The sequence below is a fragment of the Phascolarctos cinereus genome, unplaced genomic scaffold, assembly GCF_003287225.1.
Source record: "Phascolarctos cinereus isolate Bilbo 61053 unplaced genomic scaffold, phaCin_HiC Scaffold_726;HRSCAF=1367, whole genome shotgun sequence".
Taxonomy (NCBI): domain Eukaryota; kingdom Metazoa; phylum Chordata; class Mammalia; order Diprotodontia; family Phascolarctidae; genus Phascolarctos; species Phascolarctos cinereus.
The window spans coordinates 45,581,403-45,605,687 of NW_027556098.1; the positions used below are offsets into that span (position 1 = coordinate 45,581,403).

General features: G+C 35.8%; 2 protein-coding genes across 3 annotated transcripts in view; one reads left to right on the forward strand and one right to left on the reverse strand.

The window, feature by feature from the left end:
* HLCS (holocarboxylase synthetase) overlaps positions 1 to 6,788 on the forward strand; it is a 219,029-nt gene extending 212,241 nt beyond the window's left edge. For both annotated transcript variants that reach the window (XM_020995950.2, XM_020995951.2), the window contains 2 exons: positions 1,673 to 1,886; positions 2,633 to 6,788. In XM_020995950.2, the coding sequence (XP_020851609.1) occupies positions 1,673 to 1,886; positions 2,633 to 2,804 (386 nt within the window). In that variant the 3' untranslated portion in view covers positions 2,805 to 6,788. The remainder of the gene's footprint in view (positions 1 to 1,672; positions 1,887 to 2,632) is intronic.
* A 3,288-nt stretch (positions 6,789 to 10,076) lies between these two features.
* Positions 10,077 to 24,285, reverse strand: part of SIM2 (SIM bHLH transcription factor 2) — a 75,106-nt gene continuing 60,897 nt past the window's right edge. The window contains exons 8-11 of the mRNA XM_020996068.2: positions 22,236 to 22,383; positions 19,863 to 20,031; positions 18,829 to 19,237; positions 10,077 to 10,905 (exon numbers count right to left, since the gene is read on the reverse strand). Of these exons, the coding sequence (XP_020851727.1) occupies positions 10,184 to 10,905; positions 18,829 to 19,237; positions 19,863 to 20,031; positions 22,236 to 22,383 (1,448 nt within the window). The 3' untranslated portion in view covers positions 10,077 to 10,183. The remainder of the gene's footprint in view (positions 10,906 to 18,828; positions 19,238 to 19,862; positions 20,032 to 22,235; positions 22,384 to 24,285) is intronic.

A 24,285-nucleotide genomic window follows, 5' to 3' on the forward strand; every position in this document is an offset into this window, starting at 1 on the left:
GCAAACTGCCCTAATTTTGTTAAAGACATTCGTCCTTACCTACAACGTAGGTAGGTTCAGCAGCTTCAAAGTCATACTTTGTTCTTTGCCTCACTCTCCCTGTAGCCAGTCAGTTGATATTATCTTTGGTAGATAGAGTTTTTGGAGCTAGAAAGGGATTTAGAAATTATCTAATCTAACCCTCTCCTCTTGTAGATAAGGAAACTGTGGTCCTGAATAGTTAAGGGACTTATCCAAGGTCACATAATAAATGGCAGAGCCAGGACTATTTATGTATTCCATTTTATTTAGGTAAATTTGCAGCAGACTATATTTAAACTTAATAAGTATACTATGTAATTGTTAGAAGATGTTCCCATTATTTACTGATCTTTTAATAATAGCTGAGCTCCAACATGGACTAAATATGAATTAAATGTGTTGGATACACTTTCCTTTAGAACAGCACCACAAATAGTACTTGTGTTCTGGATGATAATGAAATAATACTTGTGTTCTTGCTGTGAAATTTGGGCTCAGTAGGTAAATAAGTTGAGGTAAACTGAGAATGTCTTATTTCATCTTGAACTAGCCTAGAACTTATTACAGCATATGGAAAAATCCATTTTCTTCTCAGTCTTTGATTCTCAAATTGGCCAGCATGGGGTGAAGCAAACAGGATTTTATTCCTAATCAGTGAAGAAAAAACGTTTGTAAAGTCATGAGATAAAAGTCAATGTGATCTGTGGTTGGCACCATATGGTACACTAATCAAGTACCCATTGTGTCCTGTGCTAGGCACATGGGAGAAAATACCAGATCAAAACATTCTTTGCCCTCAAGAAGCTTACCTTTTATTGAGGGATAAAACATACACAAAGGTAAGTAAATGTAAACTGATTTAAGGAAGGTGAGAACACTAACAAATGATGGGGTAAAGGAAGATCAGAACAGAGTTTTGTAGAAGGCTGACATATAGGACATTATCATTGTCATTCATAGCCAGGGATCTGGAGATATGGGAGACTTCCAAAGGATGTTACAGTGAAATGAAAAGAAATCCTGTCATGACCAAGGTTTGAATCCCTTGGGTTTTTCAGGAGAGCCAGAAATTACTTTTCTGGCAAAAGTCTCCACTTCCAGATATGTGGTCTGGTGACATAGAAGGACTAACTGAGGATCTTGTTTTCTGTCCGATTTGGCCTGGTCTAGAGCTCTTGGTTTCAACACCTCAATTGCAGTCAGAAGTAATGCTGAGAAACTTGTTTACCTGCTCCATCATGAGGAGCTTCAGTTTCAAGATGAATCCATTTCAGCTTTTTTGCCTCAAAGTATCATTTTCCAACAAGACTTTTGTGTATAGTAACAGTGAATATGAGTAGGAATTATTAGGATAGGTCAAACTGACAGTTATCAAGGAGAAAAAAAAGATGTGAAAAGGAAGATGGCATCAGAAAGTCCTTCTCCAGATGATCAGAATGAAAAAAATGCTGTGCAGGCTGAGGCAAAGGGGAAAGACGCAGGAATTGTAAGAAAGATAATGTAATGCTTAGAAATTTAATTTGGGGGAGGAAAGAAATCATCATTCCAACTGATTTCAATGTAAAACCATTTGTTTTCCAATAGTGATTTCCTGAGAATTAGAGGAGCTGTTTGTATCTTTCTTTTGATTTGTTATTTGTTGTTGTTTCAGGCTGTGGATTTAATGTGAATAACAGCAACCCTACTATCTGCATCAATGATCTCATCATAGAATATAATAAGAAACACAATAAAAATCTAAGTCTGTTCCGTGTGGATTATCTTATTGCAAGAACAATAACTGTGTTGGAGAGACTGATAGACGCATTTCAGGATAAAGGACCTAATGCAATTCTTCCTCTGTATTATAAATACTGGGTGCACAGGTTGGTGGTATTTCTTCTTTAGGCTTCCTTTCTTAGCTCCATTGTCAGAGAAGTAGTTCATAAAAGGGTAATTTTGATGAGCCTCATAAGCATTCACCTGGATATTTAAAACCCTATTTTTCAAACAATAGCCAGAATGTAATCTTATAAAATCTCTGTTTTTTTAAACATAATAATATTAATCAGAAATAGTATAAGAATCAGTTTAACTTGTAGGTTTCCCCCCTCACATAACTGCTTCCATACTGAGAACTTCTTTTCTAAATAAGTTCTTAGAAAATTTTTTTCCAAATTTTTTCAAACTTAAACTTTTTTCAATCCTCCATATTTTCCCATTTGCCCTGATCTATTTTATTTTTAGAACAGGACAAAACTGGAATTGAAAAAAACATTTTTAGTTCTTTAAATAGGGTTTTAATTGTGTAGGAAACAAAGGATAGATTATCAAAAATCATTATCATGTAATATATAAAAACTTGAAGAGGAACATCACCTTTAGGAGAAGAGATTCATGCCTCTTGTCTTGCATTTTTTATTGGTCTTTTTATTTTACTAGTTATAAAAATAATTCAAATCTCACACAGAGTCTGGTGAGTTTCAGCTCTTAAGCCCCTCCAAAATAACTGTAACATAGTTTTGTTTTGCGTAGGTTGTGAAGATTTATGCATTTGTATGTCTTAACTAGTTCTCTTAAAATATTATGTTATCATTCTCAAGTAATGAGCTCTACTACTCTTGATCTACAGTGGTCAGCAAGTCCGTCTGGGAAGCGATGAGGGGCCAATGGTATGGATTGTTGGCATCGATGATTATGGCTTCCTTCAAGTTCATCAAGAAGGCGGAGATATTGTGACTGTGCATCCAGATGGCAATTCTTTCGACATGCTGAGAAACCTCATCATCCCCAAAAAGCAATAGTCATAGGAGCCAGTGAAACGGCACTCAACTGTCAGGATCACAATGATACAGTGTGCCCCATCTAGTTGAAATTAGTTTACAGCAAAAGTGCACAGCCACCTGCAAATACATTCCTGTTTGATTTCTTAGGTCTTTCCTAAGCCCATAAATCATGAAGATCTGTTTACGATTGTGGGTGCTAGAGGTGTTTTCTTTCTTTAGTTACTTTTCTCATGCCTTTTTGTCACTTTTTTTGTTTACCATTTATTTCTGCCTTCTTTCGAGAAGAGTCACCAGCCTTTCTCTTCTCAGATTTAAATTGGTGTTTATTGACACATGTAGCTCTTATTTGGAAATAGTACGGGGAGAATTTAGATATTTTCACAATAATAAAGACCTCACCACTGTTCCCTTTAAAAAGAAGAAAAGCAACAGTCCTCTAGGCTTAAGTCATTGCTCAGTTATGGGGGGGGGAGGGGGAATGGTAATATCCTTTCTCCTCAGCCAGGGAGAGATATTTTGCAAAGAGGACATTGTTAACACTTGGTATATGTTTTTATTTCTTTGTTAAGCAAAAAAAAAAAGAGAGAGTAAACATTTTTCAGAGGTGGTGCTTATTATTTATTTCATTGTCATTTGTTATACTTAAGCAGCTAAAGAAATTTAATGTGTGAAAAGAGATGGAAGATGTAGTAGAAAATCACTAATTCATGGTGAATTTATTTGGAGAGTGAGAGTACAAATTTCATGTATTGAAATTTACTACAAATTCAAGAGTCAAGTGACTTTTTAAGCTCAGACTCAAGATTTCTGAAGAATGAAATCAAGTAGGTGTTTGGTGGTGTTGACACACAGCTGACATAGGGACACCAAGAGGATAGAGTGCCTGATAGTGGCATAACTACAACAACATACATCTGTGTGTTATGCAGGGTGTTCCAAAAGACTTAGTGAAGTTTTAATCTATTAAAGTCAAAATTGCCTGAGATTTTTGGGACATCCTGTATTCTAAGTGAGGATTGAGACCTTCGAAGATACTTCTAAGTCTAACTTTGAAATGTGGAAAATTCACTGGATCCTGATAAGAACAGATTTTTAAAAATATAACAGGTCAGATTAGCCTCTAATTAAAGACTGAATGGCTTATCTCAGCATTTGGTTTGTAAATTGTAAGCTTTCTTTCTCCCTTGTCTAGAAATAAAACTTTGAGCTGATTTAGATTCAGTATTGATTAGTTATTTTAAGGCTTTAAAAGACGTTAAGAATCGGATATAGAAAGAACAAAAGAAAGGAAGCATTTTTTTTGTATGTGTTTTCTATTCCGGATGTACTCCATGCTTTTTCCTTGAAGTTGTTGTCTTCATTTAACTTTTAAATCGTACATGCTACTTGTCAACTATAACTTTTTGTCTAAGTTCTCCCCACTGGTCTTGGTGAAATAATTGGAACGAAAGTGGGATAGAGCTCCTAGCTCTGTGCAAAACCTCTTTATTACATAGTGACACTTTCTTTATACTATTCTTAGTCAGGAAGGTTGATGCAAAAACTTATGAGTTTCATCATACAATCTGACTACAGTACTGAGACGCAGACTCTCAGAAAGGAAATATTAACACACTTAACTAAGTTAACCAGTCTCTGGAAATCTAACATAAAGAAAACTCACAGATTTTGGAAACAAGGTTTCAATTAGAATTGGGGGAAAAAACAAAAAAACCTATCCTCCCAACATGCCTTCTTTTGGGATTAGTCACAAGTTGTGTTTTTTTCTTAATCTTTCACTAAAATTACAAAAATGGACTTAGCTTTGAGAGGTAGTCTATGAAATTTCACTGAAGTAAAAAGTAGTCTATGTAGTGAGGAATTTTTTCCTTGAACCTTATGACAAAAAGCAAGTCATCCCTTGGAATTGCTATCATTAATTTTTGAATCTCTTTGGGGAGGGTTACTTAATGAAAAACATGTTTCATTTTATTTTGTATTTTGGAAATTTCTGCTTTGGAAAAATGCTTTATTAAATTTACTTTTGAAAAGTAATGTAGTATGGAAGTGTTAGAGTCCGTAGACTTTAATACTTTTGCCATTATGCTTTTAACTAGACTGTTCAGAATTGTCTGAGGAGGAGACAAAAGAGACTTTAATTGAATGCTGCATTTTTTGTAAAACTAGTTTTGCTTCTGATATACCAAAGAAATTGTTGTTGTTTTAATTCTGTTCTATAGAATAGCTGCATTAAGGTCATTTCAGTGTTTAACAGTTACTGGCAAGAAAACCAGAATAATTTTTAAATTAATCTCATCTAAATTAGATTTTTTAAAAATGTGATTGTTATAGGAATTTTTATGTCCTTTCCACTCTCTTTAGAACAAGACAAGAAAATAAATTTTAGAATTATTTCTAAATCAGTAATGTAGCCATTGAGCAGCTCCCAGATCTTCAGAAAATACATAAAATTATTAAAACCTCTCCATTACTAGAATCATCTCTTCCATTGTAATGTGGTAATGTTGGCAGCGGTGGAATGGTGATAAGGAGGAGGAGGAGGAGAAGAAGGAGGATTACAAGGGCAGCAAGGTGGTTCAGTGGATAGAGTGCCTGGAATCAGGAAGTCCTCAGTTCATATCTGGCCTCAGACACTTTGTAGATATATGACTCTGGACAAGTCATTTTAACCTCTCTTTGCCTCAGTTTCCTCTCTGTAAAATGGGGACAGTAATAACCACCTACTTCCCAAGGTGGTTATGAGTATCAAGTGAGATAATAATTATAAAGTGCTTAGCACAGTGTCTGGCACATAGTAAGCTATATATAATAAATAATATAAATGTTAGCTGTTATTAGCTAGCCACTATTACTGTGAAAGTGGTTTATGGGGCAGCTAGGTGACACAGTGGATAGAGATACAGCCTTGGAGTCAGGAGGACATGAGTTCAAATTTTGCCTCGAACAGTTAACACTTATTAGCTGTATGACTCTGGGCAAGTCACTTAACCCCAATTGCCTCACCAAAAAGCAAAAAAAAAAAGTGATTTATAATGTGCCTGGATTTGTTTTAAGAGTTTTTTCCTCAGCCTACCTTGGAGAAAAAGTGCCTCTGTTGTACACAGCAGAAATATCAGGACTTTCTTTGGAATACAGACTACCCAAGGAAATAGTATATCTGAGTTATTAATTTACAAAGAGTGGTTATGTTTGTGGATATATCTTATCAGGTATTGAAAGTTTCCATCTCTCCTGTTATCATTTTTTTAAGTCTTTATAACATTCAGAAATGTGGATCTTTCCTGAGCTACCTTAGAAGTTAGTCCCTAGGACTTAATTAGAAAGAGTTGCAGTTAAAAGAAAGTTCAAGGACATATATTCAATGGCAACATTTTTAATCTTTAGGGAACATTTATTTGAAAGAATCTGGTGTGTGGGGCTGGGATGAAATGGATATTTATGAAGTAAAAACATGAAATGGATATTTATGAAATAAAAACACTAATATTGCTTGGCAATAAAGGAGTTGCTTTTAATTTCAACCAAGCAAAGGTTAAGTATCTGTGATGGGAGGGAAGAATGACCCCACAAACCCCTGCAACGAACTCTTGCCTTGAGGAGTAGGCTGGCTATGATCCATGGGCAACAGCATTTTAACTCCATTCACTTCATTACTCAGCAAGTTGATGGATAAAAGCTAAGGGAGCAGATCATGATCCTAACTGTGGAGAAAATAATGGACTTCACCCCCAGTGTAAGAAAAGAAATGGTAAATGAGAAGTTTTAAACTTGTGTCCAAAATGTCTGAACTTTGAACTCACAGAAAATTAATTTCTCCTTAATTTTCAGAAACCAAAGGCTCTTCTTGTTTCTAGGAAATTGCTATACACATGTAATAAAGTGAAATATAAACTTACATTTTCAACTTTGGAAGAACAGTCTGTAAAGTAATTACTTAAAATAAATGAGCAAGGTCTTTGGAAAGGAAATGCACCAAAATAAATGGTTTGGACTTTGTTCCTATTCATGCTGTGTATTTTATTTAAGACAACAATCAACCATGTTTGGTGATAGTTTTTATTAATATTAAAAATAGATAAATGAAAAAATACATAATGAGGAATGCATATGTATTTGTAAGCATTGGAAGTTTGGGTGCTTTGGGGGTTGGTTTTGATGTATTTTTGACAGAAGTTTATTTTCATCACAAAAAAGTCCTAATGCTTAAACAATTAAGCTTAGTAGAAATAATAAAAAAAAACCAGATGGTTTTAAAATAAAGCTGTAATATCTAAAATTTCAGACAGCTAAAAGTATTTTGAAATATTTCTCCTTTCACTAAAATGGCTTAAGTTAGGATATAACATCCATTTTAACATATGTGTGCTTTCAAAGGACTTCCCACCTTTGAATATTGTGCTTTTTTTGGGATAATGTGTTTTTGATAACCAAGAGCTCAATAAAGAGCACAATAAAATTTTGTGGCATTCTATAATTTGTTCTATTACATTTTAATTATAGCATTACTCATACCTTCTTAAATGTTTCACTCTTCTAATAAATGAAAACCAGTAATCTCTTTGCTGCCCACTCTACAAAGCTGCTCCATCCCTCTATGATCCAGACATAAGAGCTTCCCTTGCAGAAAACTTTACCCTCTATTCTTACTTCTACGTTAAATATTTTTTCTTAATACTGTTATTAATGTAATGCCTAGATTGACTCTGTGAATGTTGGTTCTTATCTTGGAGCAATCCTTTATAGGTGAATAAAAGATTAAAAAGTTAGCTCTGTAATATGTTTCTTTAGAGTAGGAAACTTTCACTCTTTAATTTAATTACATGTGTACGTGCTATATATAGACATACATACTCTGCCTTGAGCCTAGTAGTCCATGTTCTCTCTTACAGACTGTTTTTTGCCTTAATAGAAATCCTCGCATAAGCTAAACATTTCCAAAAAAACAAACAAAAAACATACATGATTTCATGCTTTCTGAATACAGCTCCAAAATGTTAATGATAAGATAGTCACAAAAGGGGTACTTTATTTAAATATATCAGATGATATTTCCTACTTAAGTCAGTCCTATGCCTTTAAGGAATCATGATTTAATTATGAAATCCAAAGGAGTACTCAAAAAATTACAAAAATGTGTTTTATATATGCATAGACTCTCACATTAACATTCTAATGAGGTATGACTAAGGGTATAAAACAGGGTGGATATATCTGTTTCTTAATCATGTGAACAATGTTGATTATATTGATACATACATTATATACATACATTGTATTGCATTGTTAATTTTTTAATTTATTCAAAAGACAAATTGGTCCAATATAGTAACTGATTCTTTTAGGTCCTATATAGCAACACTAGTTTTACAAAAGAAAATTCACAATTTAACAACATATGACAGGTATATTTTTAAGTTAAAATGATAGTTGTGAAAATTTCTGACTTCCTTTGAAACAGAAAAAAACCAGAAGTATACGTCATAAAGTAAGATATTTTGTAAAGACAATAGAAGTGATACAATGTTGGTAGTTTAGCACATTTGGAGAAACTAGGTTAAGAGAGGGTAGGGGAGAACTTTGACCAAGTGAAATATTTAGACCAGAGTTGAAATAAGTTATCTTAAATGGTTAGCCTTCAAGCAATATTATATATATATACAGACATATATGTATGTGTGTGTGTTTATTTCTAAAGTCCTATTTTCCTTTTAAAATATATATTTAAATGTTTGTGTAAATATTCAAAGGTGAATGTATTTTACTTGCTATATATAAAATGCAAGCAAGAAAATGTGTACATTATTTTCATTACATCTTTTAAAATTATTTTTATTAAACAAAATGAGTGGATAATTGATAATTTTCCACATTGCACATGCAATTCAATGAAGTTTATTAGGATTACTTGTGTTAATCATGAGTAACTATAAATTTCTGTATGTCAAATTCTGAATATTTGCCATATATTTAAACTTGACTGAGCTAATAGATTTTTGTATTGCAGGACAGCTATACATTCTTCTCATAAACTATCTTCTGACTTTCTTTTTCATTTAATGCTTATTCAGTTGAGTGGATACTATTCATTTTGTTACCATGAATTTAACATGAGGACTTGAAAAAAATAAGAGCTTATTAATGTATATTAAGTATGCACAACAACAAAATGGAATTATATTTTTTGACAAAATGTTTGCACCAGAAGGGAAATAACAAATATTCTTGTGTGCTTTTATGAGAATAATGAATACTCCTGGAAGCAATGAAATCATCTATTTTTCTTCTATTTTAACCATATTCTGCTTTTTCTAAGGCTATGTCATGAAAGGCAGCATGGCCTAGTAGTTACAGAACCAGCACTGGACCAGGAATATCTGGCTCAAGCCCTGTCCCTGACATTGGCTGCGTGACCCCCTCAGTGCTCCAAACATCTCTAAAACTAGAAGGTGCAGAAAAACTCCCTCACCTTGGAGTTCCCTCCACCAATGAAATCACAGATCTAATTCCCATCCTGTGGACAGATCAAGTTATTCTTTTAGGACTTCCATTTTGATTAGGATATTTTTTAAAAATGTTCTCAAAGTTTGGAGTTGAGAATTTTTTTTAATCACTCTATAACAAACATTACTTCAAATACTGGCCATTGACTCTCAGTGTTCCCTAAAATTAGGAGGCTAAAGCTTGATTTCAGGTGAGGAGAATATTAACTGTCATAAGATTATAGATTTAGAATTGGAAAGTACTCCAGAGGCCTTCTGGTTCAATCCTCTCATTTTACAAATAAAGAAACTTAAGCCAAGAGAGATTTAAGTGACCTTGGTCCATCAAGGTAGAGTGATTTGAGGTTTTAGAGTAATGCTTGGAATAGTCATCCCTTTTAAAATAAAACCAGTGCTATCTAGCAATCTATTTTGCTCTTGTTTTGGTTTAGTTGATGAGATGTCAGGGGAAAAAGAACAAAACAGCTTCAGTTTGAACATTTTCCTGAATACCAGCACAGTGTTTTTACAGTTCTTTACACTCAGTTTATGGCATTTTGATGTAAAAATCTAAAATGTATTTTTGAATCAAAATAGTATGAGATAATTTAAATCTATGCATACCTAACCCTTGCCTCTTAAATCTGTTTGACACTCTAAAATAATGAGATCTGGCATATGGCATCTCATTAGCATTCTGCACCAGAGATCAGGTCATAGTAATGCTACACTGGATCTTCAGTGTTTTTCTCTGACCTTCAAGGTACTGTTACACATGGTTTGCCAAGAACACATGCCAGTTTGTCCCTCATTGACCTTCCTGCTCTGCTTGGTAAGTGTAACCATGTTGTCTTGTGCATTCTTTGGAAATGCTTCCAGTTTGTTTGCTTTTAATTAAGAGGCCAGTTTCTGTCATTGTCACCTTGAATTGATTATTACAGAAGTTCCAATATAATGGCATAGCTCAGTTTCCCTGTGGGTATCTGGGGGTGAGACTGAGGACAGACTTGGGTTTTTTGAAATAAATGTGTTTACCTCTTCTGAACTAGATCCATAATTTTCAGCTACATGTCTGGTGGCTGTGCATGAGGATGGCTGGAATGTCCCATGTTTGGATAACAGGTGGTGGTAGTTTAGAAGTACAAAGGGAACTTGTCCGGTGGACTGTATATCCATCATGTGTTCACTCTCAGAGTCATGGTTTACCTTTGCCATCATTATGTTATTGCCATCTGGCTGATCTGAATGAGGGATGTGGTGTCCAATGGGCCCGTACTTAGGTTCCTTCATATATATCCTTGTTTGTTCATATAATGCTGGCACTGGTAGAAGATGGCTTAGTTGTCCAAGTGTCTTGGACTGGAAACATTCTGATTTAGGCAACAGGGAATTTGGCACAAAGTTCAAGGAGGGCTTTTCACTTGCATTCATTTTTTCAGGTATGTCCCTGTTGAAAGCTAACTTGCTTTCTTCCTTGATGAGATGGTGGTGTGGTTGTATCCTGCTTTCTATTTTGTTGGGTTTCAAGACGCTGGAATCATAAATATCCTTCTTCTGCTGGCTGTTGGGGATGGCTGTGGCACAGCTTGTAAAGCTATCAGATATGGCGTCTTCATTATATCTTTGGGCTGATATGGGCACTTGAAGGGAAAAGTATAAAACATTAGATAATGGAGTTTCTGAAATCAGGAATCGGGTATAAAAAGCTATGATCTCATGTCAGCATTTGTACATTTTAAGTATAGAGGTATATATATGTCTTTATGAGTGGGGGCAGGGGGAGAATGACTGCACAAGTTATCATACAGGTTGACTTAAAAGAAATCAAGACTAAAAAAACAACAAAATCCCCATAAATCGATGCTGTATATGAAAATGTCTAAGTATTTTTAGACACACTAATTTACTTGTTTGGTTCTAGAGTTGGAATAAACAGGAGTCCCTGTCCCATCTCTTTGCTATATCATGTGCTTTTTTTGTTGGTTGTTTTTTGACAAAAGCAATAACTATCCTCCAGAGTTAGATATATGCAGTCAGTTAACTCTCTATATTTTTATTTTTCTCTTGAAAAAAGGATTTGTTAAAAACTATTAGAAAAATTGGAAAGCCATATACCCTGGTAGAGACTAAGTAGTCCAATATCTCACACCAAGTTGACCTCCAAATGAGTACATGCCTTAAACATAAAGATTGACATCATAAACAGAGGAGCAAGGAGGAAATTGCCTGTCAGATCTATAGATGTGGAAGAGTTCATGACCAAAGAAGTGATACAGAGGATCACACAAGGTTAAATGGATAATTTTGATTACATAAAATTAAAAAGGATTTGCACAAAATCAATGCAGCTAAAGTCAGAAAAGCAGGTAAATGAGGGAGGGAAAAATCTTTTCATGAAGCTTCTTTGATAAAGGTCTCGTTTCTTTTTTTCTTTTTCTTTTTTTAAGGAGGTTGGAGTTAAGTGACTTGCCCAGGGTCACACAACTAGTTAAGTGTCAAGTGTTTGGTCTGATGCCAGACTTGAACTCAGGTCCTCCTGACTTCAGGGCTGGTGCTTTATCTGCTGTGCCATCTAGCTGCCCCTAAAGTCTCATTTGTAAGATAGATAGTGAACTGATTCAAATTTATAAGAATAAGAGCCATTCCCCCCCCGCCATAAACGGTCAAAGAATATGACCAATTTTCAGAAGCAAATACAAGTGTCCATAGCCATATGAAAAAAATGCTCCAAATCACTAATAAGTAGAAAAGTACAAATTAAAACAGTTCTGAAGGTCTACCTCAACACCTATCAAATTGAAAAAAAAAATTAACAATAAAAAGGAAAGAAAATGGCCAAGGCTGGAGAGATTGTGGAAAAATGGATACATTTATGCACTGTTGCTGGAACTATTGATTGGACCAAGCCATTCTGGAAAGCAATTTGGAATTATGCCCCCAAAGTCACTAAACTAAACCCTTTGATCCAGCTATACCACTATTAGACCAATACTCTAAAGAGACCAAACAAAATTGAAAAGCATTCATATGCACGAGAATACAGGGTGTTTCAGCATCAACATCTTAAAACTGCCCTAAGAGTTTTATGATACCTTGTATTTACAGAAGTTCTTTTTTGCGATGACAAAGAACTGGAAACTAAGGGCAAGTGCAGCATCAATTGTGTAATGACTGAACTAGTTATGGTCTATGAATGTGATGGAATACTAATGTGCTATAAGAAACGAAGGATGGTTTAAGAGAAACTTGGGAAGCATGCAGTGTGAAATGCAATGAAATAAGCAGAACCAGGAGAACAATTTAGACAGTAACAACAGTATTGAAGACTTAAGGAACTCTGAACAATACTGTGACCAACCATAATTCTGAAGAACTCGTGTTTGCTATCCACCTCCTGAGAGGTGATGGACTTGGAGTGTAGACTGAGATTTTTTTTTAATATAGCCAGTGTAAATATTTATTTTGCTTGCCTATACATCTTTGTTATTAGGCAGTCTTTCTTTTTCAACTGGGCAGGGAAGGGGAGTGGTAGATGGATGAGAGGGTAGAAGGAGAATTTTGGTTAATTAAAAACATAATTTTAGGGAAAAAAAGTTTTTGTAGAACATAAATCCCACAGAAATTAAGAATTGAATCACAAATTAAGAATTGAATCATAAATTAACATCACTTTTTATTTAATGGAATTATGTTGAGCCTCTCATTTTTTTTCAATAGCAACATAATATATAATAAATATAATCCTGTGTCATATTTGCAACAGGGAAAAGAAATCTTCTGTGGCTACATGTGAATAAATGTATCACTGATAGCAAAATCCTTATGGTTTCTTTAAAAAATTTCTTCATTTAGATATTTTGGGAAATATCTTTTCTCATTAGTTTAAGGGGCCAAATGCAGTTGTTATGACTTAAATCTTCAGTTCTGATTTAAGTTGTGTTTCTGTTGTAACAAGTCACATTAATAATTTCACTAAATCTTTTGGTCCTATTACCTGTTTTTTTTAAACAGGTTTAACTTGGTTTGTTTTTTTTAAAACTCTCCCTAACCCCACCATGTTTAATTCCTATGTCTCAGAAAATGTTATGCCTCCCAAATCAATTCAATAAGTACTTATTAAGGATTTACAATGTGCTGGGAACTGTGTCCCAGGATGCCTAATTTTACCAGACTGAGAACTCCAAGTTTATACATGTGAATTCTGAATGTCAGTAAGTGATTGTCCAGGAATAGCATAAAAAACAAGTATCAGACTCAGGAAAAACCTCTGAGTCCCAGACCTACATGATACAACAGACTGCCTTAAAGTTATTATTTTGCTTATATCTATATTGAAAATTCACCTATTTAAACAAGAGATGCTATAATTATGAAGTCTATATTTTTGCTTGAATGAATTGAAAAAGCATTCATTAAGTGTATTATATGCAAAGCACTGGGGATACAAATAGAAACTTAAGACAATCCTTTCAAGAAGTTCCCATTCTAACACATGACAGACAATAAGAACCTTGTCAGAATCTTATCATTTGATACAACATTTTTTCTGTAATTGTAGTTGCCCAATCCGTAGGAATTATGTATTAGGTTGTCATTTCTTGGTCTACTCAATAAAACTTGTTGGACAATAGTTTAGTTTGGATAAACTGAACAAAATTGAGATTTCTTGAAAATTCTTAGATTAACTCCTAACCTCAACCCTCACACTAACCTCAACCTCCCTGCCCCGACCCCATAACACCTACAACTACATTCCTGCCAACATCACAGTGCTGATATGACGGTGTCAGTCCAGAGAGCATGCAAGCATTCTGTTCATAGATTATTTAATAATAGTATTAGTTTCACTAAAGCTGGAGAAGAGTATATGAAGTTTCACCATCATCTGCTTCCCTCTTTAAGAATGTCTTTTTTATCTGCCAAGAGAAATTGTTTTTATTCAAACATGATAATGAAACAGTTGTATTCTGGTACTATCAAGATTCTGATGAAATTTAATATTGAAACTCAGATGATATTCACTCTCATTTATTTGTGGGTTCAGTGTGGCCTTTAGAGTTTGTGTCACTCTTGGAACATAAATTTCTAAAGTAAATATGCATATTTTTGTTGGGCATTTTGAGATTAATATTTATTTAAGAATGTTATTTCCAGATATGAGCCAAAATGGCAGAGTTAGTGGGAAATACAACTGAGCTCTCCCCAACACTCAAAAAGATCTGGAAAACTTTCTAGACCAAGCCTTGACTGGGAAATACTAGAAATAGAACAAGGAATTTTTTCCAGCCTAGATCAACACGGGGAAAAAAGAGGTCTGTATATTCTGGGGACTAGCTCTAACCATTAGAATTCCAGCACAGGAACTGCAGGAAGGTCCGCCCAAGCCTGCGCCCCAGAGCAAAAAGTCCAAGAGAGAGGGAGAGAGAGAGAGAGAATGAGAGAGGGAGAGAGGGAGGGAGAGAGAGAGAGAGAGAGAGAGAGAGAGAGAGAGAGAGAGAGAGAGAGAGAGAGAGAGAGAGAATGAGAGAGGCAGAGAGAGAGAGAGAGACAGAGACAGAGAGAGAGAGAGAGAGAGAGGCAGAGAGACAGAGACAGAGAGAGAGAGAGAGAGAGAGAGAGAGAGAGAGAGAGAGAGAGAGAGAGAGAGAGAGAGAGAGAGAGAGAGAGGCAAAGGAGCCTAATCTTAAGCAGGAAGCAGGAAGAGGGGCCAGCTGGCAGCTCTGTCACTACCAAGCGGGAGGTCACAGAATTAAGGTGGAATGAATAAGGGACCTGTGCCTAAGAGTAGCAGTCCAGGAGTGGCATGCAAGGAAGGGTTGAAGTACCTAGCTGTATAGGGTCTGAGGAGCAACAGAAGAAAGCAGCAGCTGTTTGACATGGGAACAAGGTCTCAGATCCAGCTTTGAACCCAGTCTGAAGTCTGCAGGGGAATAACTAGGGCAGGAATCCCTAACTAAAGGGAAGCCTACTGTTCTGTCACTGCACTTGCAGAGATTTCCAGCTGACGATAGTAGCAGCAGTCTACTAGAACTCCAATTTGTTGCAAGCCCACAATTGTGTTGCTCAGACCCAAACCCAGGTTTGGAACTTGCAGAGTTCAGAAGCACAGTGCTCAAACTTTACCTTGGACCAAACAGCTTTGAGTACACTTAAAGTTTCCAGGTGCCCAGCCTGAACTGTCCCTAAGATCCTGGAATACAATACTCAATGCCCAGGGAAAGCAGCAAGAGGACAAAGCAGAGCATAGACATTTCCTTAAGAAGAGCACAGAGCCTCGCCCCAACATAAAGTTTGAATTTATGAAGTAGGGCTGGAAGAGTGAGTAAACACACAAAAAAAGAATCCCACCATAAAGATGACAGGGACACTCAAGACAGAAACCCAGAAAAAGAGGATGACTAAAGAAAAGCTTCAAATAAAAACACAGATTGGGCACAAATTCAACTAGAATTCCCAGAAGAGATGAAGCAAGAGGGGGAAAATATTTTAAAATGATTTTATAAATTAAATGAAAGTACTAGAGAAAACAGTTGCAAAAGAAATAGAAAAAAATGAGAGCTATCAAAGAAAGACTTGTAAAGAGAACTAACAGCAACTTGGCACAAGAGGTGCAAACCTTAAGCAACAGACTCCTTGAAAATTAGAACGGATAAAATAGAAGTTAATGACTACCAGAGACAACAAGAAATACTAAAACAAAGACAAATGTCTGGAAAAAAAATAACTGAAAATGCAAAGTGGAGGATAAAACAGATGGAGGATAAAAATTTAGTCATTGAAATTGCATGAAAACCCTGAACAACAACAACAAAAGCCTTCATGTCATATTTCAGGAAAAAAATAAAAGAAACATGCCTAGATCTCTTAGAAACAAAGGATAAAGTGAAAATATATCTACTAGTCACCTCCTGAGTGAAACTCCCAAAAGAAAATTCCCAGAAACATTATGGCCAAAATCCAGAACGTTCAGTTAAAAAAAAACAAAAAAACTTCCAGTGGCTAGAAAGAAAAAATTCATGTGCTAAGGAATTACATACCACATATTTGATAGCCACCACTATAAAAGAGCAAAGAACTTGAGATACAATATTCCAAAAGGCAAATTCCATGTATTTGGAAATACAAGAGTGGGTAAAAAAAACTCTGAAATTATGAACACAGGAATCAAGAAACGCAAAGTAAATAAAAGTGAAGTGAAGGGAATGAGCATTTATTAAGCACATAGTATGTACTAACAACTGCGCTGAGTGCTTTCTGAATATTATCTCATTTGATCCTCACAACAACCCTGGCAGGTACTATTATTATCCCCATTTTACAGTTGAGGAAACTGAGGCAGAGGTTAAATGACTTGTTCAGGGTCACACAGCTAGTAAATATCTGAAGCCACATTTGAACTCAGGCCCTCCTGACTCCAGGCCCAGTACTCTATCCACTGCTACACCTAGCTGCCTCTAAAAAAAAAAAATGAACTGTTTACATTCTAATATGGAGATAATATTCTTAATGAATATTGATGCAAATAATTTAAATAAAATATTAGCAAGAAAACTACAGCAACAAATCATAAAGATTATATATTATGATCAAGCTGGATTTATATGAGGAATTTGGGGTTGGTTCAATATTAGGAAAAATAGCAACACAGCAGAACGTAATAACAACAAGAATAACAAAAAGCATATGATTATATTAATAGATGCAGAAAAAGCTTTTAGCAAGATATAACACCCATTCCTGTTTTTTTTAAAGAAACATTAGAAAGCATAGGAATACAACACTCTTTCCTTAAAATGATAATTGTTATATACAGAGCCATTATTATATGTAATGGAGATAAACTAGAGGACTTCCATTTTCACTATTGCTATTTGATATAGTGCTAGAAATACTAGCTATAGCAATAAAGCAAGAAAAGGAAATTAAGCCTAGGCAAAGAAAAAACCAAATTATTGTATTTTCCCTCAGATAATATGATAGCTTACTTGGAGAACCCTAGAGGGTCAACTAAAAAGTTAGATAAAACAAACAACTTTAGCAAGTTGTAGGATATAAAATATACTTACATCAACATTTCAGCATGTTACCAAGAAAACTCAGCAAAGAGAGAAATAGAAATTATCATAAATCATAAACAAATTAGAGAAGTAAGGAAGAAATTACTCATTACATCTATGGAAAGGAGAATAATTTGTGACCACATAATGGATAGAGAGTATCACAGAAGGGGTAAAATGGATAATTTTGATTACACAAAATTTGAGGTTTTAACATGAAACCCATGCAGCTAAAATTAAAAGAGAAGCAGGTAAATGAGAAAAATATTTGTAGCATTTCCCTGATAAAGGTATCATTTTAAAGATATATAGAGAACTGATTCAAATTTATAAGAATAAGAGCCATTCCCAGTTGATAAATGTTCAAAGAAGATGAAATGGAAACTACCAAAGGGAGAAATCTGAGCTATCACATGAAAAAATGCTCTAAATTACAAATTTAAATAACACTAAGGTTCCATCTCGTAACCATCATAGAGGAGTAAAGTTGACCAAGAAGGAAAATGACAAATACTGTAGGAGCTGAAGGGAAACAGGTAGAATGTTGTTGGAACTGTAAACCGGTCCAGTAATTCTAAAAAGCAATTTGGAATTATGCCCTGAAAGTTACTAAATGATATATCCTTTGACTCAGCAATACCTATATTAGCTCTATACTCTAAAAAGATCAAAGAACAAGAAGAAGGACCCATGTGTACAAAAATACTTATAGCAGCTCTCTTTTGTAGTGGCAAAGGATTGGAAACTAAGGGATGCTCATCAGTTGGGCAATGGCTGAACAAATTATGATATATGGATGTGATGGACATTACATTATCCATTACTATTGTGTGGGGCACAGTTTGATGATGAGTGGGACAGTTTCAGAGAACATTAGAAAGACCTATACAAACTGATGAAAATGAAGTGAGAAGAACCAGGAAAACAATTTATATGATAACAACAATGTTATAAAGACAACTTTGAAAGATTTAAGAACTTTGAGCAATGCAGTGTCCAACCACAATTCTGGACAACTCATGATGAAACATGTTACCCACCTCCTGAGAGAGAGCTGATACTCAGGATGAAGATGAAAATATTTTCAGACACGGCCCTTTGTTACAAAGAGGTTGGCTTTTTTTTTTCTTTTTGTTTTCAATCAGAGGAGGGGGAAGGTATGTGGGAGGGGAAGAAAGTATAATTTCATGTATTGAAAATAATTAATTTTTTTTAAATCACTTTTAAAAGCAGTTATTCATTTCCCTTTTTGGTAGACATGAAAAAGAATATGTTACAAAAGGCAGTTGAGTATTTTGCTTTTTCCTTCATTTCTTTATGAATTGGGCATATACTTTTTTTCTGTCATGTAGTAATACCTTATAAGCATGAAATGATAGTAATTCCTACTTATAAACATAAAAGGAAATGTTTAACATGTATATCTACTTTCTGTCTACCACCCGTAGACATTTCCCCCTGATATTTCAAAGACCTTTCCCTTTCCTATGTGTAAACACAACCCACCTTCATAACTGGGTGCCAGGTTGTGCCGTGTAATGTTCATTGGCTGGTCAGGAGGATTTTTAGCTGGAGACTGGCTGTTAGGTACTAAGGGATTGGCATAATGCCACTGGCACTCTCCGCTGGTTTGCAATGTGCTCAGGAAAAAACGTGCCACCTCACACGGAGACCCTTGAGACTGCCCAAATTTTGAAGATAGCATTTGTCTTTTGCTCCTGAATACATGAGAATCTATAGGAAAGGGTCCATAATGGTAAGAGAAAGGCAAGCTATAGGAGGGGGCATATAAAAGGTCACTGTTTTCTGAATAGAAGTTTTGTTCTTGAGTATTTGTAGCATTTGTTGTGGAACTTGCTCTCCAATTTCCAACCTGGCCACATTCTGATTTGTCCATTTGGATAGAGTCATATTGCTGAAATGACAAAGAAGACCAGGAAAGAGTTAACTGGAAGATAACAGCAGCTTAATGCAGCACAGTATAATAAAATATACAGCAAACACTGTTATTCTGGGTTCTAATTTTATCCACTATGTGGAAATGGAGCTGGTCATAATGTGGAGGCCTCAGAGGAAATAGGAATACTTGGTGACAGTTGGAGGGGCAAGAATTTTCCCCACCAAAGAGTTTAGAAGCCAATGCATATGCTGTTTCTAAGAGTTTGAAATTAACGATTTAAAAAAGTGGGGAAAATTACTGATGAAAAATGCTGTGGAAATATGTAATATAAGCACAAATAAAGGAAAGTTCTGAAGAGCTTACTATAGAGTTCCATCAGAATTCATGTTTTGCTGTGGAGTATATACCACTCTGGCGTATCAAGTTTTACATAATGTTATAGAAGTGATTAAAATAGCACCGTGTCCCTGAAAAAATTTCTGACACAAGGAAATCTCTCCCATATAATTAGTGATTTGTTGTTATTCCATATTTAATGTGTCCATATGAGCCTCAAACGACTGCTAAGGGGAGGAAACTCTTTATAGGATAACAAATTATAGCAGAATAGCCAGACCTCTCTTCCAGATGCATTCATTACCTGTGGTAGATAGGGGTTTGTTCTGACTTTTGTCTTCATCTTGTTACTTTTGGATTTAGCTATTTTCCTAGGTTCTTGTGAGGTAGACATTGAAGTCCTACAGGAATACTGGGACTTGGAAGAAGTGACCTGATCCAATGACAACTGTATTTCCTTGTATTCGATATCTCTGCCAAGAGACCAGAAAAGATTCACATCGTGCATAAGAAGACCTTGTTTTGACAATGAAACACTTCTATTAAAATTTTAAAATGTATCAAGTTATATAATGTCATTGAGCTGGATTCTGGAAAATGATCCATCAGCACAGGAAAAAGGAAATCCCAGCTTCTCTGTTAATGCTGTAGCCCTTGAATTATATGACCTTCAAAACTCTTAAGTCAGACCTGCACACCTGTAAACTTCATCAGCGCAGATAGGGAAGACTAGAGGCAGACTGATGATGGTTGGTTGCTGCGGGTCACATGACAAACAGGGAAAGTGCGCAGTGGCAAACCTACATTTTTCCCAAGCCACCCAAAATCTTGTGGCGGATACAGCCCTCAGGCTGTCGTTGTGCAGGCCTGCTCTAAGTTTAGGAATTATCTTACTGGAATTGAATGAGATCAGTACAGCTATATGCAATCCTTTAAAACCTCATTCATATCCCTTGTGGAAAACATGAATTTAAGAAAGTTTATAAAGCCAGAAAGGGAAAACATGTTTACCAAATCCATCTGTATCCTAACAAAGGATGTGCTTTTCTTTCTTTTCTTCCTCAAAAGCCTCAGTCATGGGGGTTGTTGAGCTTGGAATCTAAGCTACCTTCCTCCTTTTCAATTGATACCTATAACTGCTGTGAAGAGTTGCTCACAATGTCTAGTTTTAAAGAAATGGTGGATTTTCAATCATGACTTCAGAAGACTAATTTGAAGCATGGCTCTTGGCAGAAAAGCGGTGGGCAAGAGGTATAAAATGAGGCATTCATTTTTAGACGTGGCCAGTGTGTTGACATGTTTTGTTCAACTGTATTTATTTGTTATAAGGAAAGGGCTGAGGGTGGGGAAAGTGAGAGTGATATAAAAAGGAAAAAGAGAGAGTCAATAAACTTTTTAAAAAGCAGTAAGTCTTCCTTTGGTAAGAGCAAGAAAATCTCAGTTCAAATCTGGCCCGAGACACTGACTAGCTGTGTGACCTTGAGCAAATCACTTAGCCTCACTCTCAGTTTCTTCATCTGTAAAATGGGGAAGGATGGTGTGAGGATCAGATGAGATCATTGTAAAGTGTTTAGCACAGTTGCCTGGCACATAGCTATTCTTAATATATTATTCTTAATATATAGTTTTTGTTTCTCTAGAAAGTATCCATTTTCCCAATCTGAGATATATTTTTTTCCTGTGATTTTGCTATAATTATTATTTACTTCTAAACAGCAGAGAAATGAAACTCCTTTGGTCAGAGGCTTTAGTGCCTAAATCTTTTTCTCTGTTTAGAAGACACACAAAAAATATTTTCAGTGAGAATACTCACTGTTACCCAGCTATGTAGCTGAGTAACAAATATGGGAGCAGAGCTTGGTTTCACTTGACGAAGCACTAAAGGAAGATTTTATTTTGTTCTCAATTAAGCTTATTTCCCACACCTTTCATATAATAAGGAATCTCATTCCAAAGGCATATTGATCTTTGGTCTTAGTTCATCTTAAGGATGGCAAAAATGTGTCGTGAGTTGTGGCCAGTTCATGCAACAGAGGAATTGGTAGAGTTGAGGAAAACTCTTCTGCTTCATTTAGGGGACTGAGGGAGGAGGAGTGGGGACTGTGGACACCCCAGCTTTTCCTTCAGCTATTAAAACAGAGCAAGAGAGACAAGGAAGGTGTATAGGTAAATGGGGTGAGATTTCCATCTGCCATATCTGATGGAGAAAGAGCAGCATTTCCTCCACCATGCTCCTATGCTTCCATAACCAGATTACAGTGATGCCTGAAACATAGCTGCACTATATATTTTTTTAAAGTTTTTATCTCAACCAGAAACAGGAACCTCCAAAATACTTTGTGAAATAAATTCTAGTTTTAAAAAATCCTAACAGATGAACATCTAGAGAGAGAGAGAGAGAGAGAGAGAGAGAGAGAGAGAGAGAGAGAGAGAGAGAGAGAGAGAGGGAGGGAGAGAGGGAGAGAGAGGGAGAGAGAGGAGAGAGAGAGAGAGAGAGAGAGAGAGAGAGAGAGAGAGAGAGAGAGAGAGAGAGAGAGAGGGAGAGAGAGAGAGAGAGAGAGAGAGAGAGAGAGAGAGAGAGAGAGAGAGAGAGAGAGAGAGAGAGAGAGGACAATTATATTTATTTTAATGTGAAATGATGAGACATTAAGGAGGAGAGCAAATATGTTTGACTTACGTGAGAACATAATTGACACTCACTATGCAGTGAGGTCTTGATGAACGGCTGTTGTGCACAATGGTAGCATAACTCTGTACCCAAACCCAGCCTCCATGCTTGGAAAGTAATCTGTAGTACTTGGTTGTGACTTGACCTTTCACCAACACTGTAAAAATAACATGAAATATTCATAAGCTATAGTATTCTGGAGCTTATGAATGAATTTCCTTAGAAAGCAAATATGTGTATGCCACAGACATATATGTGTGTGTATGTGTAGATACACACTCATAGGCTACCGGTTTGTGTGTTAAAGTCTATAACCTACTATGCATAAATATATAACCAATTATCAGATTGTTCCTTTGTTGATATTTCTGTTCCCCATTTACTTCTTTAACTGAAATCTATTGGTCTTCTCAAGGTCTATTAGAAGGCAAAGAGTGGCTGAATCTCACAAAGGACAAGCTATTAATTTGTACATTAGGAGAGATTTTTAACTGGTTCACCTAAAACACATGCACAGTGAACTTACTTATTTACATCATTACAATTTATATTTTATGCAACTTATACCTTTTCCCCTGAAAACCTATTATATTTCTATATGATATTGTTCATCTAATGTCCTCTAATTTACAAGGTATTTTTGGAAAAATTGGCATAGGGACTTATATTGCATGGCCATAGTCCCTCCTGATGAATTTACTAAATTAAAGCTTACATAAAACCATTATCACTAGTCCCTCACCAGAAAAGAGATTGTATGGCTATGTCTCTTTTCATTAACTGGCTCTTATTTCCTTAAAACTTATGGATCTACCTAAATATAAAGGTAAGCCCTTTTGAGAAGCCCTGTGGGGAAAGAAAAAAGATTTGTCTCAGGAAATGGAGGTAAGTCCAAGACCACGGACAGAAGTCCCGGGTCTCCTCAAACCATCCTTAGAGATAGACTAATTGGGGCAAATGTCTTGGACCTCATAATACTGGTGACTTTCTATGTCTACTTCCGTGGATACATTTATTGTCTACATAGACAACTTCCAAAAGTATATATATCAAGTTCTAGTCTTTTTATTTTTTTCACTCTAGTCCCAAATCTCTGTCTGCCTACTGGACATCTTGCTATGCCACCACCAAGTAAAAGTAAGTGTGACCCAAACTAGCTACTTTTCCCAACTTCCCTATTATTTTTGTCACTGCCATCCTTTTGATTACAGAGGTCACAACCTTGAGGTCATTTCTTTCACATCCAATTAGATGCCAAATCCCACAAATTCTACCTGCATAACATCCCTTGCCGCTATAACTCACAGCACCCAGTTCTGAAATCCTAAGTGGGAATCTTGAGATCTGTCATGCTGGAAGAACAGATTTCCTTCTTAGCCCTAAGAAATTCAGGGGGTTGTTATCAGTTTTGAGGGGAGAAGAAACTGGTCGGTCACAGCAGGAGACTTTCTCCACTTTCTCCCACAGCCCAGAGGGAGGGGAGACAGAGCTAAGAATCAAATCTGGGGTAATGTGAGCAGCAATGGCATTTCTGTGGCAATCACTCCTCAATCAACTTGACCCCCATGACTTTAATTCAGTACCTGCTGCTAGCTGGCAATTCTCTATGATTTTTCTTGCTATTTCTTTAAGTTCCTTCTATTTTCTAATTTTGTTTTACATAAAAATATATTCTCAATCATAATTTCTTTGTGTTGAATATCTTTATTCTCTGCTAAAGAAAGGCAAATGGAAGGTGACAATGGCTAGCTGGTAAAACACAGATTCTAACAAGGTCAGAGATCTAAATCATTGTCCAAAACATCAAAATTGGTTTTCTCCAATAGGGAGCTCCAGAGCTATAAGTGTGACAGGATCTTACAGGGATGACTTTTTTTTATTAGTAATTTTAATGTATAAGCTCCTAAAACAGCAGAAGGAGACCTATATGAACCAGGACAAATGTGCCCCCCTAGTGGGCTATTGTTATAAATAGAGTTTAGTCTTGGATTGTTTTGGATTGAAGGAGACTTGGCGAATCTTCTGTCTTCAAGTGATGGGAATGGTAGAGGTAGGGACC